This window comes from Dipodomys merriami, unplaced genomic scaffold, assembly GCF_024711535.1.
Source record: "Dipodomys merriami isolate MVZ:Mamm:240054 unplaced genomic scaffold, mDipMer1.0.p SCAF_505, whole genome shotgun sequence".
Classification (NCBI taxonomy): Eukaryota; Metazoa; Chordata; class Mammalia; order Rodentia; family Heteromyidae; genus Dipodomys; species Dipodomys merriami.
Genome location: NW_027206075.1, coordinates 412,466 through 429,105, shown reverse-complemented (window position 1 = coordinate 429,105; position 16,640 = coordinate 412,466). Strand labels below are relative to the sequence as shown.

Here is a 16,640-nt window from a genome sequence, read left to right as displayed (position 1 = left end):
GGGAGAATCAGAGAGGAATCGGATTTTTCAAATCATCCGAAATCCAGTCCTGAGTCGGTGAAGCAGCTGGCATAAAATAGTTTATTAAGGGGAAAACAGGAGAAAAAGGGTTTGCTGGCAAAGTGCTGGAATGTGAGGAATCTGCCCACTTTTCCTCAAGAACTGGAGCAGGTGGAGCGCTGCCTGAGGCCATCCACAGAGGCCTCGGAGGTGCCCAGTGTCTCCGGGGCAAGGGCCGGGGTGGAGGTGGAGGTGGAGGCGGAGGCAGGAGCAGTCAGGTTGGCGTCGGTCAGCAGTGCTGCATCTTCCCAGGAGCCTGAACCTGGGCCAGAATCCAGAGTCCCAAATAAGCTACTAGATTAACCGGAGGCCCTGCCCCCACCCCAGCTGCCCCGCCCCTCGTGCCCTCACCATCACTGGCTTCAGGCTCCAGCTCCTCCTCTCCACTCAAGGGCTGCTGATCTGGCTTCTCCTCCTCAGACAGTGGACCCTCTGTGACCAAGAGGGCAACACACAGGTGAGAGCCCACGGCGGGGGGGGGGACCCAGAGGCTGATGGAGAGAGCTGAAGAGTCAAGAGGAGGGACTGAACAGTACCTGTCCCTGAGGGGTCATCAGGGCTCTCACCATCCTCTGTCACATCTGACTGCTGGGTGGATTCTTCCTGAGTGCCTTCAGTCCCCGAGCCTCCAAAGCAAGAGAAAGAGGCCTAGGGTTGGTGGCTGTGCCGGGCGGGCAGATCCAACATTACCTTCTTGAGCCTTTTCCCTAATTGTGGACTCAGTGTGATGGCTGTACGCCTCTTACTAGAGAGAGGTAGGTGGCCTCTCTTGCCAGCCCACCTCCCCACCACCACCCAGGCAACCCTTTTACCTGGCTGATTGGTAGAGATCCGGCGGAGGGCTTCCTTGCGTGAACTCTCCCTTTTTCTCATGCTAGTCTGTTGGGGGGGCGGGGGGGAACAGACAACTGAGCAGCAAGGCTGGGAATCCTTTCTCCAGTGACCAGGGGCCCCTGTTCCCTAAGCCCCAACATGTTCCTGGACCACTCACATGGAAAGATCCTGAGGGGAAGGAAAATGGGGTTCCTGCCCTTTCTAACCTGCGAAGGGAAGTGGTGCCGGGGCCAGATGCCCCCCCACACCCATTGCATGTAGCTGAAGAGCACGATGACGCTGAGGAAGGTGAAGTTGCTGGCAACACCGATGAAGGCGCAGGTCATGGGGAAGTTGTACAGCAGGTACCTGAAAAGCAAGAAATGGGAGAGGAAGGGAACAGCAGTTACCAGCAGAACCAGCCATTGTGTTTCCCAGATGTAATTCCTACTGAGTTTGACTTAAGAGTTGGATTTAGCCTCTATGTCCCCCATCCACCTTTCATATACCAAACTTGGTTACCCCAGGTTCTAATGAAGGTCAAGGACTTGGGGCAGCAGCAGCATTCCTGAATGTCTCTGGAGCCACCTGAACTCTTCCTGAGGCCATGGATCAAAACAATAGACTATATGAGTATTCTGCTGTATTTTTGTGGGGAGACTCTAATGTTGTTTCTTTCTTTCTTTCTAGTCTAAGACCAGGACTCAAACTCGGTTCTTGATGCTTTCACTCACTGACCAGTGCTCTACCCATTGAGCCATGCCTCCAACTCTGCAATCTAATGTTATGTTGCCCTGGCTGGCCTCAAACTTTTGGAGCAACTGGATCTCCTGATCACTTGGCCTCCCAAGTAGCTAAGACTTACAGGCTCTCCTAGCACCACACCTGGTTCAAGTGGTTTCTTTCCCGCCTTCCTTCCCTCCATCCCTTCTTTCCTTCTTCCTACCCAGGGCCCCATGCTCGCTGGGTAGGCACTCACTGCTGAGCCACCCCTCAAGCACATTCACCTTTTTTTTCTTTGAGACAAGGTATTTTTTCTACGGCCTCAAGCTCACTACCTGCCCAGGCTGGCCTGAAATCTGATTCTGCTGCCTTGGTCTCCGGCATGCTAAGATTATAGGTATGCACCACCTTACATGGTGTTTTTAAAAGTTCCTCAGCTGCCAGGCACTGGTGGCTCAGGACTATAAACCCTAGCTACTCAGGAGGCTGAGATCTGAGGATCAAGGTTTAGGGGCCAGCCTAAGCAGATAAATCCTTGAAACTTATCTCTATCAAAAAGCTGCAAGTTGGGGCTGGGAAGGTGGTTCAGTGGTAGAGTGCTTGCTTTGCATGCATGAGGTCCTGGGTTCGATTTCTCAGCATCATAGAAGTAGAAAAAGCCGGAAGTGGCACTGTGGCTCAAGTGGTAGAGCACTAACCTTGAGGTAAAGAGCTGAGGGACAGCACCCAGGCCCAGAGTTCAGGCCTCACAACCAACAAAACAAAAAATCCCAAAAAAATCTGCAAGTAGAGGCACGTTCAAGTGGAAGAGTGCCAGACTTGAGACCCTGAGTTCAAGCCCTAGTAATGGCACCCACCACCGGTCCCACCCCCTCAAAAAAAAAGGTTCCTTAGGAAGTCAATATGCTGATTGCAGCCATGTAGAGAACTGGCCATGCTTGTTACCTCTGCCCAAGATCCTCTTCATTTAAGGACAGCTCCCAGGAGAGCTGCTGAGTTCCATGTCATGGAACCTCATGGCTCGCTTCAGGGCTTACCTGAGCCCAGTGAAGTGGGCATGGATGCGGAGGTAGGCTCCATACATCTGGATGCGCTTGCTGTGGATCTCGATAATTGCTCCAGTGGTAGGCACATACTGTAGGATTGAGGAAGTAAAGGCAGTGCTGGGCCAATCTATCAGCCTCATCAGAGGCCCACTACCAGTCTCCATGGCCTTCCCCCCACCAACAGAGCCAACAGGGATGTTGTCTCCTTCTCCTCACCCTTCACCTTGCTTACCGAGTTCTCTCTATAGTCTGCATACAACTCCACTTCTAGTAGCTGCTTTTGCTCTGCAAAGCCAAACAGCAGGAGGCTGGAGAAGACCAGCGTGTCAAGCATCTTGAGCAGGTCAGAGCGATAATGCAGCATCACCTACCAGGGCCAGGAGGAAGAGGTTGGGGACAGATAGCCCAGGTTCCAATGCCCTACCCCTTAGCACCACCCAAGGGCCCCTTCCTCAGGCACTTGCTCCCTCAACTTCATTCCCTTCCCCTCAGTCTCTATGCTACATTTGTTTATTATGTTTTTGGTTGGTCAAGGGGCTTGAATTGAGGGCCTAGGACCACACGGTCCCTGAACCTTTTTGCTCAAGGCTAGTGCTCTACCACTTTAAGCCACAGCTTAAATACTTCCAGTATTTTGGGGTGGTTAATTGGAGACTCTCATGGATTTTCCTGCCCAGGCTAGCTTTGAACCATGATTCTCACATCTCAGCCTCCTGAGTAGCTAGGATGACAGGCACAAGCCACCAATGTCCAGTTTGTTCACTCTTTTATATGTGTGTATGTGTGTGTGGGGGTGTGTGCAGGTGCCAGTATTAGGGCTTGAACTCAGGATCTGGGTGCTGTTCCTCAGTTTTTTCACTCAAGGCTGACATACTACCACTTGAGCCATACCTCTACTTCCTACTTTCTGGGGGTTAATTGGAGATAAGGCTCATGGAGGTTGGGAATGTGGCTTAGTGGTAGAGTGCTTGCCTAGCATGCCCTGTGTTCAATTCCTCAATACCACATAAATAGAAAAAGCTGGAAGTGGGTTGGTGGTTCACGTGGTAGAGTGCTAGCCTTGAGCAAAAGAAGCTCAGGGACAGTGCCCAGGTCCTGAGTTCAAGTCCCAGGATTGGAAAATAAATAAATAAGAGACTCTCTTTGATTTTCCTACCAGGGCTGGCTTCACACTCTGAGTAGCAATAATCACAGGCGTGAAAACACCTGTTTATTCTCAAAGAGTAAAGGCTCCTTCTCTAACACTTTTCTGTGTTTAGCATAACACTGTCTCTGATCTACCATTCCCCTGTACTTCTGTCATCCTGGATGGAATAAGTGCCAGTGCACAGTGCACCACCTGAAGCTCCCGCCCCATGCACACTCTCATGATGTGGTTCTGGTAACAGCTTATTAACGATGAGGTCCAATACTGATTGAACACACACTATATCTAATAAGAACTTTACATTTTCTCAGTCTTACTATGAGGCAGTGACTATTAAAACCTGTTTGTGGGGCTGGGAAGGTGGCTCAGTGGTAGAGCGCTTGCCTTGCATGCATGAGGCCCTGGGTTCGATTCCCCAGTACCACATAAGCAAAAAGAAAAAAAGCCGGAGTGGCACTGTGGCTCAAGTGGTAGAACGCTAGCCTTGAGCTGAAGAGCTGAGGGACAGTGCCCAGGTCCAGAGTTCTGGCCCCACAACGGGACCCAAAAAATAAAATTAAATTAAAAAATAAAACCTGTTTGTGTCTGAGAGGTCTTGTGAATATCAATCAATCAATCAATATCAATATCAATCAATGAGTTTGAGGCTGGCCTCAAACTCATGAACCTCAAACTCATGATCCTTGTCCCAAGTGTTGGGATTTTAGGCCTTCACCATCATGCCCAGCTGAACCTGTTACTTCATCCTCTATTCTCAGATGGACATGCTCATCAGAGAGTGGGGAAAATGTGGTTTGGTAAATGGATTCCTCTTCCCTTATCTGGACTGGCCCCTGACATCAGAACCAGGGATTTCTTCTGGGATCTCTGACTTCTGCAGTCATTCTCCACAGTTTCCCACAGTGTCCACACATACTTACCGAGCGTGAAGACGTGGAGATGATGCGGCCACCTCGGGTGTAGCATGAAACAGTGACCAGGAACATGCCCAAATCTTGATTCACAGGGGACTCTGGCAGCTCAAGCTCTAAGGTGACGCGATAAGGCTGTCCATACATCAGCACCTGCCAAAGGTAGCCATCATCTTGTTTCAAAGCTTTTCAAAATTGTGCTGTGCCTGCTAATACTCCACAACCCCCCTGGGATAGCACTACAGGCCCTCTCATTGCTCATGCTGGAAGCAGGTGCTGCCCCCTCCTGGTAGCTCCCATCCAAGTAGACATCCCAAGCCTTCAGCATCATGCTGGCTATACTGAATGACTAGCTACTCTATTCTGAGAAATGCTCTATTGCTTTTTTTTTTTTTTTTTTTTTCTTCCCAAAAGTGAACTATGTTGCCAACTGGGCCATGTGTGACTGGGGCCTGTGTGCCAGTGTGGCTGTCCCCATGGACCCAGCCTGCCCTCACTTACATGATTAATTACAATCAACTGCCCGCAGTGCTCTGCCTCCCTAGCCAGCTCTGGTACAATCACAGAGCTCCTAGATCATCTTGTTACTTTTTCTTTGGGCTTTCTTGAGTCCTGTTAGCTATCTTCCTGTCTTAGCTTCCAGAATAGCTGGGACTTAGGGACTTACAAGCGGCAGCACATCAGGCTCCAGTTCCTACTCTTGGTTCTGTTGGTAGGACTGAGATTCACAGTGCAAATATTTCCTCACAGAGTTCCATCTCAAGAGGTTAAAATTCTGTTTTTTTTTTTTTTTTTTTTTTTTGTGCCAGTACAGAAGCTTGAACTCAGGACCTAGGTGCTAACCCTGGGCTTTTTTTGCTCAAGGTTAGTGCTCTACCCGTTTCAGTTATAGCCTCATATATGGCTTTTTGGTGGTTACTGGAGATAAAGAGTCTCACAGACTTTCCTGCCTAGCCCGGCTTTGGACTATGAATTTTCTATCTCAGCCTCCACAGTAGCTAGGATTACAGTGTGAGCTGCCAATGTCTGACTCAAGAGGTTAAAGTTTTACATCTACACATACCCTACTTTCTCCTGACTCTTTCTTCCTTCCTTTTTTTCTTTCTCTTTCTTTCTTTCTCTTTTTGTTTTTTGCCAGTCATGGGGCCTGAACTCCAGGCCTGGGTGCTGTCTCTCAACTCTTCAGCTCAAGGCTAGCACTCTACCACTTGAGCCACAGTGCCACTTCTGGCTTTTTCTGCTTATATGGTGCTGAGGACTTGAACCCAGGGCCTCATGTATGCAAGGCAAGCAATCTACCACTGAGCTGCCTTGCCAGCCCTCTTTCTTTCTTTCTTTCTTTTTTTTTTTTTTTGGTTGGTCATGGGGCTTGAACTCTGGGCCTGGGCCTGGGTGTTGTCCCTGAGCTTTTCAGCTTTAGGCTAGTACTCTACCACTTGAGCCACAGTGACTCTCCCTTTTTTTGTTTCGTTTTAGTCGGTCATGGGGCTTGAACTCTGGCCCTGGGCACTGTCCCTCAGCTCTTCAGTTTAAGGTGAGCACTCTACCCCTAGAGCCACAGCGCCACTTCTGGTTTTTTGCGTGGTTTATTAGAGATAAGAGTCTCACTGACTTTCCTGTCCCGGTTGGCTTCAAACCATGATCCTCAGATCTCAGCCTCCTGAGTAGCTAGGATTACAGGCGTGAGCTACCAGCACCTGGCTATTTCTTTTTCTTGGTAGTGGTGGTTGTAGGACTTGAACTCAAGGCCTGGGCGGTGTCCCTGAGCTCTTTTTGCTCAAGGCTAGCACTCTTACCACTTTGAGCCACAGTGCCACTTCCAGTTTTCTGGTGATTAATTGGAGATGTCTCACCAACTTGCCTGACTAGCTGGCTTTGAACTGCGATCCTAAGGTTTTAGATTCCTGAGTAGCTAGAATTACAGATGTGAGCCATCCTGCTCTCCTGAACATTTGAACATTTCTATGTTCTTCTATGCCTTGTATTTATTTATTATTATTATTATTTTTTATTTTTTTTGGTTCCAGTCGTGAGGCCTGAACTCTAGGCCTGGGCGCTGTCCCTCAGCTCTTCAGCTCAAGGCTAGCACTCTACCACTTGAGCCACAGCACCACTTCCCGCTTTTTTGCTTTTTGCTTATGTGGTGCTGAGGAATCGAACCCAGGGCCTCAAGCATGCAAGGCAAGCGCTCTACCACTGAGCCACCTTCCCAGCCCCTATGCCTTGTATTTAATTAGTGCTGAGAATTTAAGCTAGGGCTGTGCACATGCGAAGCGCACACTCTACCACTGAGCTTCATCCTTAGTCCCTGTCCAAGCTTGTTTTGAATCAAAAGGGAATCAGTGTATTTTTATTATTTATTATTTATTTTTTGTGCCTGTGTTAGCGCTTGAATTTAGGGCCTGGGTGCTGCCCTTTCGTTTTTTCACTCAGGGCTGCCACTCTACTACTTGAGGCACAGCTCTACTTTTGGATCTCATGGTTCACTGGAGATAAAGAGTCTCACAGACTTTCTAGCCAGGCTGGTTTTGAACCACAAGGCTCAGATCTCAATTCCTGAGTAGACAGAATTACAGGTGCCTGGCTTTTGTGTAGTGCCAGTGCTGAGGCTCAAATTCAGGGCCTAGAGGTTACCCCTGAGCTTTTGTGCTCAAAGCTGGTGCTCTACCTCTTGTGTCACAGTTCCACTTCCAGCCTTTAGTTGTTAACTAGAGAGAAGATTTTCATGGATTTTCCTTCCCTGGGCTGCCTTTGAACCACAGTCCTCAGATCTCAGCCTCCTGAGTAGGTAGGATTATAGGTGTGAGTTTCTGGTACCAGCTCAACTAACTATTGGTTAAAAAAAAAAAAAAAAAAAAAAAGGATTTCATGAGATTCCTAACCCTTTCTCCAATGGAGGCCAGGCGATTGTAACCCAGCTGCCTCACTAATTTTTGGAAAACCAAAATGGGTACTTTTCTACCTACAAGAGAAAAAGCCAGAAATGGTGCTGTGGCTCAAGTGGTAGAATACTAGCCTTGAGAAAAGCTCAGGGATAGTGCCCAGGTTTGAGTTCAAGCCCTAGGACTGCCCCCCCCCAAAAAAAAAAAATTAAGCCAGGTGTTGGTGGCTCATGTCTATAATCCTAGCTGATACTCAGAGGTTGAGATCTGAGGATTGAGGTTCAAAGCCAGCCTGGGCAGGAAAGTCTGTGAGACTCTTATTTCCAATTAACCACCAGAAAACCAGAAGTAGCACTGTGGCTCAAAGTGGTAAAGCGCTAGCCCTTTTTTTTTTTTTTTTTTTGGTCGGTCGTGGGGCCTGAACTCTGGGCCTGGGCGCTGTCCCTCAGCTCTTCAGCTCAAGGCTAGCGCTCTACCACTTGAGCCACAGCACCCACTTCTGGCTTTTTCTGCTTATGTGGTGCTGAGGAATCGAACCCAGGGCCTCATGCATGCAAGGCGAGCACTCTACCACTGAGCCACCTTCCCAGCACATAGAGCGCTAGCCTTGAGCAAAAGGAGCTCAGGGACAGCACCCAGGCCCTCAGTTCAGGCCCCATGAATGACAAAAAAAAAAAAAAAAAAAAAAAGGGAAAAAAATCTCATCTTCTCAAAGGACATCCACATAATCTATTGTAGCTTTTTTTTCCCCCCCCCAGGGCTGAGGACTGAACCCAGGGCCTTGTGCGTGCCAGGTGGGCGCCCTTCAGCTGGGCTTAACCCCCAGCCCCATTCACATAATCTAATACTAGAAGAATCTGGTACCTGGTGAACAAGTCCATCTTTTAGTCAGGTTTGTCTGCTTCATAGAAGATTATCCTCATTCTACATAATATTCACCCTCTCCTACAACAATATCATGGAGGTTTACCACCTCCATAGTCTCATACTGTCCCAGACTATGTTGTTCTAATGTTCCAAATTCTTTTTTTTTTTTTTTTTTGTCGGTCGTGGGGCTTGAACTCTGGGCTTGGGTGCTGTCCTTGTGCTCTTCAGCTCAAGGCGAGCGCTCTACCGCTTGAGCCACAGCACCACTTCCGGTTTTCTAGCGGTTTATTGGAGATAGGAGTCTCATGAACTTTCCTGCCCAGGCTGGCTTTGAACCGTGATCCTCAGATCTCAGCCTCCTGAGTAGCTAGGATTACAGGAGTGAGCCACCGGCACCTGGCTTAATTCTTCCAAATTCTTTTGGAATGCCTACAGATACATTCAGTGTATATTTTCTATCAATCATGTGAGCTGGAGTGTTACCCAGTTCACACATATTATTTTATTAATTCACTAGAAAATGTTCAATAGCAAAAAATATTCAGTTTTCTCTAGTAATCAGGGACTTGGGCTCCATCTCCTCTCATCCTTCATCTTTTTTTTGGGGGGGGGTGTGGGTGGAGGTGGAGGGGTGGGAAGGGTAGTTCTGGGACTTGAAGTCAGGGCCTTCATGCTTTTAAGCTTTCTGACTCAGGGCTGGTCCTTTACCACTTGAACCACGGCTCTACTTTCAGCTTTTGCTGGTTAATTGGACATATAAGTCTCAAAGATTTGTCTGCCTAGGCTGGCTTTGAATCATAATTCTCAGATCGCAGCCGCCTAACTTGACTATGCCAACTGGGGCAAGCACGTGTGAGAGATTTTTTTTTTTTTTGTCAGTCAGGGGGCTTGAACTCTGGGCCTGGGGGCTTTCCCTCAGCTCTTCAGCTCAAAGCTAGTGCTCTACCACTTGAGCCACAGTGCCACTTCTGATTTTTTTGCGTGGTTTATTGGAGATAAGAGTCTCAGGGACTTTCCTTCCTGGCAGGCTTTGAACGATGATCCTCAGATCTCAGCCTCCTAAGTAGCCAGGATTACAGGGGCTCTGTGAAAGATTCTTTATCTACAGCCTTGAGCAGAAAAGCTAAGGGACAGCACCTAGGCTCTGAGTTCAAGCCCCAGGATTAGAACACACACACACACACACACACACACACACACACACACACACATATGCATGTGCACATGTAATATTTTTTGTTGTTAGACTTCTGGCTTGAACTCAGGGCCTGGGCTGAGCTTCTTTTTTGCTTAAGGCTAGCACTCTACCACTTGAGCTCCAGTGTCATTTCTGGCTTTTTCTGTTTATGTGATACTGAGGAATGGAACCCAGGGCTTCATGCATGCTAGACAAGCACTCTAACAGTAAGCCACATTCCCAGCCCTCACATGATACTTATTTAGTTCAGGGATCCCATGCTTTAACAGAGCCTCGATCAGCTTACCTAATATAGAATGTTAACTCTCCATATACCTTCACTAGGGTTTCCATGTTTGTTCAAGTCACACTGGCATCTGGCCAGTCCTCTGGCACAGTACCCTTTGTAAAAATAGGTCACACACACTTTCTAATCATTTCATAATTTTCTAGACAAGCTTTTTAAACTCTAGGGTGCAAGCCATACTATTGCAATCAAATAGCTGGTTTGTTCACCAAAGTCTACAGCCCACTACACTTTCTAGCAGAGGTGACCATTCTGAAACAGTCAGATTTCCCCTAATGTCTCTTGCAGAAAGATTCAAATGCTCAAGTCATTGAGATCTTAATTTCTCTTTAGCTTCCTTTTCACTCAGGGCCCTGGTCTTTGTCTCTTTTACTCAATGTTTGCTCTTCACACCCTTCTCAAGCCTACAATCTCATGAAACTTTTCTCTAGTTTGCATACTCACCCGATCACGTCCACTCTTAGCCAATGAGACATTGGCAACAGGGAAGGAGCAGAGCGAGGTGGTGGTGGAATCACAGTCGGTCCTAAATGAGAAGAGGGCAATGATCCTCTGCTAAGTTAAGAGTTTACCTTGCCTGTCTCTCCACACATTTTCTTGACCTCCTGTCCTACTTCACTTCTGTCTGTTAAAGAGAACAGGGGTGGCCAGGAGATTTGAGATGCTAGAACAATACTTTCTCTTCCGGCACTTCCGTATAGCGGACATTCTTAGATAGGAACCTATGGACCTAATGTTTCTAAACACTCATGGAGGATCCCACCTCCAGATTCGGATCCAAGAGTTCTGACTTGGGGCCTAGTTTGAAATTGCATGAGGTAGGTGGGTATGCAGCATGTCTGGGCATGCAGGTATTTTCATGAAAGGATAGGTTACAGGTTTCATAAGATCCATATCTCTTATAAGTTCAAGATCTACCTGAGAAACTGCAATTCATGACTATGGATTTAGGAGAGAAAAAAAATTTTTTGTTTTTTTGTGCTAGTCCTAGGGCTTGAATTCATGGCCTGAGTGCTGTCCCTGGGTTTTTTTTTTTTTTTTTTTTTGCTCAAGGCCAGTGCTTGATTACTTGATTCATAGCTCTACTTTTGGCTTTTTGGTAATTTATTGGAGATGAGAGTCTTATGGACTTTTCTGCTCAGGCTGGCTTTGAATTGTGACCCTCAAATCTCAGCCTCCTACAATTACAAGTGTGAGCCATTAGTGCTCAGCCTCTTCACATATTTTATATTATTATTATTTGGTGATACAATTCCATATATCAGATTATTATGAGTGCAATGCTTCTTGGCCAATGTCACCCCTTGCTTTCTAATTTTTTACTCAGAATTCAGTGACAGTGGTGGAACTAGGACCTGAGCTCCCCACAGTCTAGATCTGCTGCATCCTCCAGTGGTGAAGGTTAGTCCTATTAGCAGAATGGACTCATCTTTCCTCCGCTGTAAATAAGAGGACCGAAGAAACTCCAAAAGGCTCCCAGCAACGCTCACCGAGCCCCTCTCACCTGTAGTAGAAATGCACGGGGCTGAGGTGGCTGACTGTTGGCATGTAGGAATAATAGAAGGAGCCATAGAGGAACACAGACACCCACAGCAGGAGGAGGATGGTGCAGAAGAGCACCCCAAACTGTAGCAGCAGCCTGCGGGCACGGCCTGCCAACACATGGCCCACTTCTTGTGCCCACAGCACGGCAGGCACCGGTGGGTCATTGACCATGGCGGGGAGAGGAGGTGGTCTGGGCCCAGGTTCAGGTCTTGAGTTCTTAGCTGCTGCTCTGCCACATGGACGCCACCCCTGGCCATGGGATGAGGCAGTTGGAGGTTCCTGGAAAAAAAAAAAGAGAAGGGGAAAGCTGGGGATAGAAAAGACATACGTGGCTTCGAGGGACAAGAAACAGGAGGACAACGCAAAATCACTGTTCCCTAGGACGCTTCTCCAAGTGATGGCGCTTCTCTGCCAGCTACCCCTTCCCTTTCACAGCAGTGCCAGAGTTCCTCATCTAACTCGCCCCCAGCCATCTGGGTCAGGGACACGCCCTCAACAGAGAGAATGGGCTCCTTACAGTTCTCTCTGCGCGCTGCACAGAGACGCTGCACGACTTGCCTGAGGTAGCACAGCTGGACCTAAGAGCAGTCACAAATGCCTCCCAAGTCTCTCCCCTTCACCTCAGGATGATAAAAGCCCGCCGAGGCGCGCCTCACATGGGCAGGGCGTCCGGCAGTCAACGGCCACTCCCCGCCGGCGCCCTCCGGCTGGCCAGTGCGCTCAGCGCCGGAGACCCCACCCCCCACCCTCAGACCCCGCGCCGCGCCGGGCCGCGCCACCATGGAAACCAGCGGGTCAGACGCCGCAGCTCGGCCCTCACCAGCCTCTCGCGCGCGCTGCCGAGGCAACCGCGAGAAGCGATTTCCGGCTGCAGGAGAAGCCCCGCCTCTTTCAGCCCGCAGCCTCCACGGCCCAGGGGCGTGGCCTATCCCGGGGGCGGGAACCTGGGGCCGGGGGCGGGGCCCACTTGGTGAAGGGCTTCCCACAGCTTCTACCAGGGTCCAACACCTTTAGGTTAAGGTGACCACCGGGAAAAGGCGCCTCCCACCAGGCATATATGCTCTCGCCCTCCGCCTATATCATCTTCCTCCTTGTAACCCCAGGAGCCCAAACAGGGCAGGGGGCGGGGAGTGGGGGGATGGTAATGGTGAAAGGGGCTCTGATTTGTAGCTAGCACAGCTCCTAGGACCCGTGGGCGTCGGAGGAGAGGGTTCGCCCAGAGAATGACGCATTCTTCCGGAACCTGTGCAACTTGGTGTTGTGCAGGTGGCCTGCTGTCCGCTATTTACAAAGCATGCATTTCAGCCCAGCGTTTGGTCCCCAGCTTGACACTGCGTGACGGATCCTCCTTGGACCCTAAGAGGATTGATTCCGTTTTCCTCAGAACCCCTTTAGAACTAGACATTTAAGTGTAGCCCTCCATCGGTGGCATCTTCTATTTCACATACGTCTAGTTTAATCACCCCCAGATAAGGCACTGCAGAAGGCCAGGCCAGGGTGTGTACATCTTTTTGCATGATGCTGCAATTTCACGTCAATATCCCCACGCAGTTTGTCACCCCCCACACTCCATCCCGGGTAGCCCAGTTATTTTCAAAATATTTCCACTGATCCCTTTACAAGCCTTACCTCCTCCTTGTCCGATCCTTTGATCTGGTCTCCGCATCCCTCTTTTCCTCCAGCTTCTCTTTGGTCTGTCATTTCTTTAGACATCTTCCCGACGATTCCCTCCGCTGCCCTTGGATCTCCCACTCGAGTCACTTTTGGCTAAACGTGGGGATCTAGCAGCGGACCACCTGTACGCATCACATTTTCCTGGATATGGGGAATGGAGGGTCACTGCAAGAAATGAAGACTCAGACGCTAAATGCTGTGTCAGAGTAGAGGGAGAAAGGGAGGAGGGGGGCAAATGGCCAGCTGATGTCAGATTTTCAAATGAGCAGGGTCCCCCGCAACCAAGTGTACTCTACTGCAGAGACTGTCACAGGCCTAGACCACCTTCATTTAAGGGGGGAGTCTGTTTCCGCCTGAGTTCCTTTGGGGAGGGCTCTAGCCCAGACTGGGGACTTCGGCAATGGGGGAGGGGCAGGGAGAGAGACTGTAAGGGTGGGGGTGTGCGCAGGGGATGCAGGCAGCAGCCAGGCTCCCCCACTGGCCAAGCAGTTGGTATGCTCCAGGATCTGAACAGCTCCTTCCAGCATCCTTCATCCTTCAGGTACCAGCCATCTGGGCAGTGAGTGCTTGAATTGCAGAAACTGTGACCACCCCCCCCACCCCCTCCCACGGAACTCTGGTCTGACCAGAGGCCTTCTCTGGAATAGCTGTTTGTGCTACAGACATCTTCGGCTGCAACTGCCTGCAGGGGTGGGGCACCCATCTGAGGCAGGGTTTGGTGCCCCGCACTCACCCGACATCCCAAGGAGGCTGCTACTGCCGCCGCCTGTGGCTTCAGGTGAGTAAGGGAGTCATTGTTTCTCTCCCACTGGCAATTTAGGGGACAAGTGGGGCTGAGGTGATGGCCTCATCAGGGTAGGGCCTTTTCTGGCTGAAGCGTTCACAGCAGGTGGCTTGAAGAGCTGAAAAGCTTTAAAATCATTTGTATAGTTTGATCACCTCGGGTCCAGACCGTGTGGGAATTTGGGGAAGATTTTCTTGGGACAGGCCTCTAAGAGGGGTGGGATAGGAGGAGAAGAAAATGTTGGGGCACCACCCAACCTTGTAAAGGTTGGTGAAGAGTGAGCGTGAAGCTGAGACAGCGCTGAGCTGTGTCTCTCTTCTCTTCCAGGATGAAAGGGGAGACTCCAGTGAACAGCACTATGAGTATTGGGCAAGCTCGCAAGATGGTGGAGCAGCTGAAAATCGAGGCCAGCCTGTGCCGGATAAAGGTGGGTGGGGCCCCCGGGCTCCCGTTAATTCATAGGCCCCGATGGGCAGTTTCCCCAGCAGATCAGACATGCTCCTTTCCTTGACTCTCTGGGGTCTGAGGCTCTGATGGGAGAGCCCGCCCTAGGCCTTTGTAGGGGTGAAAGCGATGACTGTTGCCAGAAGCCCTTTTGGGGAAGAGAGGCTGCATCGTCCAGGGGTTCTTGCTAACCCTCCCCTCCCTGGCTGTGCCCCAGGTGTCCAAGGCAGCAGCAGACCTGATGACTTACTGTGATGCCCACGCCTGTGATGACCCCCTCATCACTCCGGTGCCCACTTCGGAGAACCCCTTCCGGGAGAAGAAGTTCTTCTGTGCCCTCCTCTGAGCTGCCCCTTCCCTCCTCTCCGTCCTTCCCTCTCCCTCTCCAGAGCCCGTCCTTAGGTCGGTGACCCGGGAGGCTCCCCGCAGCCCTCTCCTCGCCCTGTGACATCACCTGAAGCACAGAACCTTCCGCACCCACGTCTATCCCATCTCCTCACCCCTGAGGCTGACCCCCCAGCACCCCGTGATTCGGGCACCCTCCGCCCCACCCACAGAGGGGTCCCCCGCGGGGCTGCCAGCCCGCGGCTCGCGGCCGGCCCCCTCCCGCCGGAGACAAGGGGGAGAGGGATGTGCGGGGGGCTGGCTCCCGGGCTCAGCGGGGGCCGTGGGGAGGGGAAACCCGTTTGAGGAATAAAGTCACCCGAGCCGGCGGGCAGCTCCGGGGTCAGCGTTCTTGGGGGCAGGGTCGTCGGTCACTAGGTTTGCCATGCCCGGGGAGCCACTGGACGACCGGCGCTCCCCGGGGCCGGGCACGCGGGCGCCCCCAGCGGGGGCCGCGGTGACAGCGGCCTGGGCGGAGCGGGGCGGCCTCGCACTCACCGCGCCAACGGCCGGGCGGCGGGAAAGCTGAACAGACGCGACCAGGTAGGGGCGGGAGGGGGGGGCAGGGTCCGCGGGGGCCGAGCCAGGGAAGGGCAGTTACCGGCGACGGAGGGGCGGGGGAGGCCCGACTCCGGATCCGGGAACCCGCAGGGGCGGGGCGCGGCTGGAAAGGGGCGGCAGGTGCCTAAGATGGCCGCGCCCACTGCCGCCCGTCCAAGATGGCGGCCCCCGTGCCTCGGAGCCCCGCCGTACAGGGCGACTCTTAAAATGGCGGCCCCCAGGCGCCCAACATTCCCAATATGGTCCGCTCCGTACTCATCAGGTCTCGAAATGGCTGCTCCCTCCCACGCCCCAGTGGGGGTCCACGTCCTCCCGTCGTGGCTCCGGCGAAGGGTCCCTGGGCCCGGGGTCCCTGCACGCACGGCGGGGCGGGCGCTGGGCCGCCGGGATCCGAGGGAATCAAGACTTCTCTACCTCACCCAGGAGAGGCTCCCTTTGGGCACACGTGTGGCGATGTGTGAGGGTGTTGGTGGCTGCTTCCTGGCCTCCCCACTGGCTTAATAAGCCCTTAAAAAAAAATGGGTTCGGATTTCCTGGGGATGGATCCTTGCCTTCATTGTCCTCTCAGGACCATCTACCCAAGAAGTGTCTATTGCTAGTGTGTCCGGGGGCCCAGCAGCCTTCCTTCACAGAGACCAGATCCAACATGTAACACCTCACAAGCACCTGCTGGATTTAGGAGCCCAGTTGCCTCCTGGAATCCTTTTCCTACCCAGGGTGAACTAAGTAAGTGTCAGTGGGCCAAGGCAGAGAAGGTCACCCCAGGTGGCTGCTCCAAAGAGATCAAGATGTGACCTCAGGAACATCCCTCCCTAGAAAAGCCTAGACTCATGACTGGATATGCTTGGGAGTACCTGGCTGACTGAGTATATTTAAGATACAGCCCTGTCACCTCAAGATCTCCCACACCTTCCTAAAGAGGGACAGCAGAGGGAGAAGATGAGATAAGAAATCAAAGGAATAACGGTATATTGCTGGGCTGGAAACGTAGCTTAGTGATAGAGTGGTGCCTAGCATGCATGAAGCCCTGGGTTCCATTCCTCAGTAGCAAATACACAGAAAAAGCCAGAAGTGGCGCTGTGGCTCAAGTGGTAGAGTGCTAGCCTTGAGCAGAAAGCTCAGGTCAGTGCCCAGGACCTGAGTTCAAGCCCCAGGACTGGCACATACACATACACACAAAGTATATTGCTAACAACTGAACTTAATTAGCCTAAGCATGTCTTTGTGAGCTACAGGGGTACCAAACTAACTTGGAATACATTCAGGAATACTCTCTGAAGCCCTAACAAGTTGGTGACTCTCTAAGCCCTAACAA

At 51.2% G+C, this 16,640-nt stretch overlaps 3 protein-coding genes across 9 annotated transcripts in view; 2 read left to right on the top strand and 1 right to left on the bottom strand.

Annotated features, from left to right (window-relative positions):
• Positions 1-54: 54 nt before the first annotated feature.
• On the bottom strand, positions 55-15,455 carry LOC138810674 (seipin-like). Of its 7 annotated transcripts, XM_069997851.1 has the most exons (13): positions 15,366-15,455; positions 13,886-14,062; positions 13,108-13,293; positions 11,438-11,757; positions 10,378-10,459; positions 4,710-4,853; positions 2,875-3,009; positions 2,634-2,731; positions 1,101-1,242; positions 873-939; positions 597-686; positions 412-492; positions 55-322 (listed from the first exon to the last, which is right to left on the bottom strand). In XM_069997851.1, the coding sequence occupies exons 3-13, from the start codon at positions 13,189-13,191 to the stop codon at positions 156-158; spliced, it is 1,410 nt and encodes a 469-aa protein (XP_069853952.1). In that variant the 5' UTR covers positions 13,192-13,293; positions 13,886-14,062; positions 15,366-15,455; the 3' UTR covers positions 55-155. The 7 variants fall into 7 exon arrangements, with proteins under 7 accessions (XP_069853952.1, XP_069853953.1, XP_069853954.1 ...); XM_069997852.1 differs by lacking the exon at positions 13,886-14,062 and having other exon boundaries at positions 15,366-15,445; XM_069997853.1 differs by lacking the exons at positions 13,886-14,062; positions 15,366-15,455 and adding an exon at positions 15,263-15,281.
• Positions 13,695-15,103, top strand: LOC138810678 (guanine nucleotide-binding protein G(I)/G(S)/G(O) subunit gamma-3). Its single transcript, XM_069997861.1, has 3 exons — positions 13,695-13,930; positions 14,264-14,363; positions 14,598-15,103. The coding sequence occupies exons 2-3, from the start codon at positions 14,265-14,267 to the stop codon at positions 14,724-14,726; spliced, it is 228 nt and encodes a 75-aa protein (XP_069853962.1). The 5' UTR covers positions 13,695-13,930; position 14,264; the 3' UTR covers positions 14,727-15,103.
• LOC138810677 (tetratricopeptide repeat protein 9C) overlaps positions 15,221-16,640 on the top strand; it is a 28,863-nt gene continuing 27,443 nt past the window's right edge. Inside the window, exon 1 of the mRNA XM_069997858.1 lies at positions 15,221-15,307. The gene's annotated coding sequence lies outside the window, so the exon portion shown is untranslated. The remainder of the gene's footprint in view (positions 15,308-16,640) is intronic.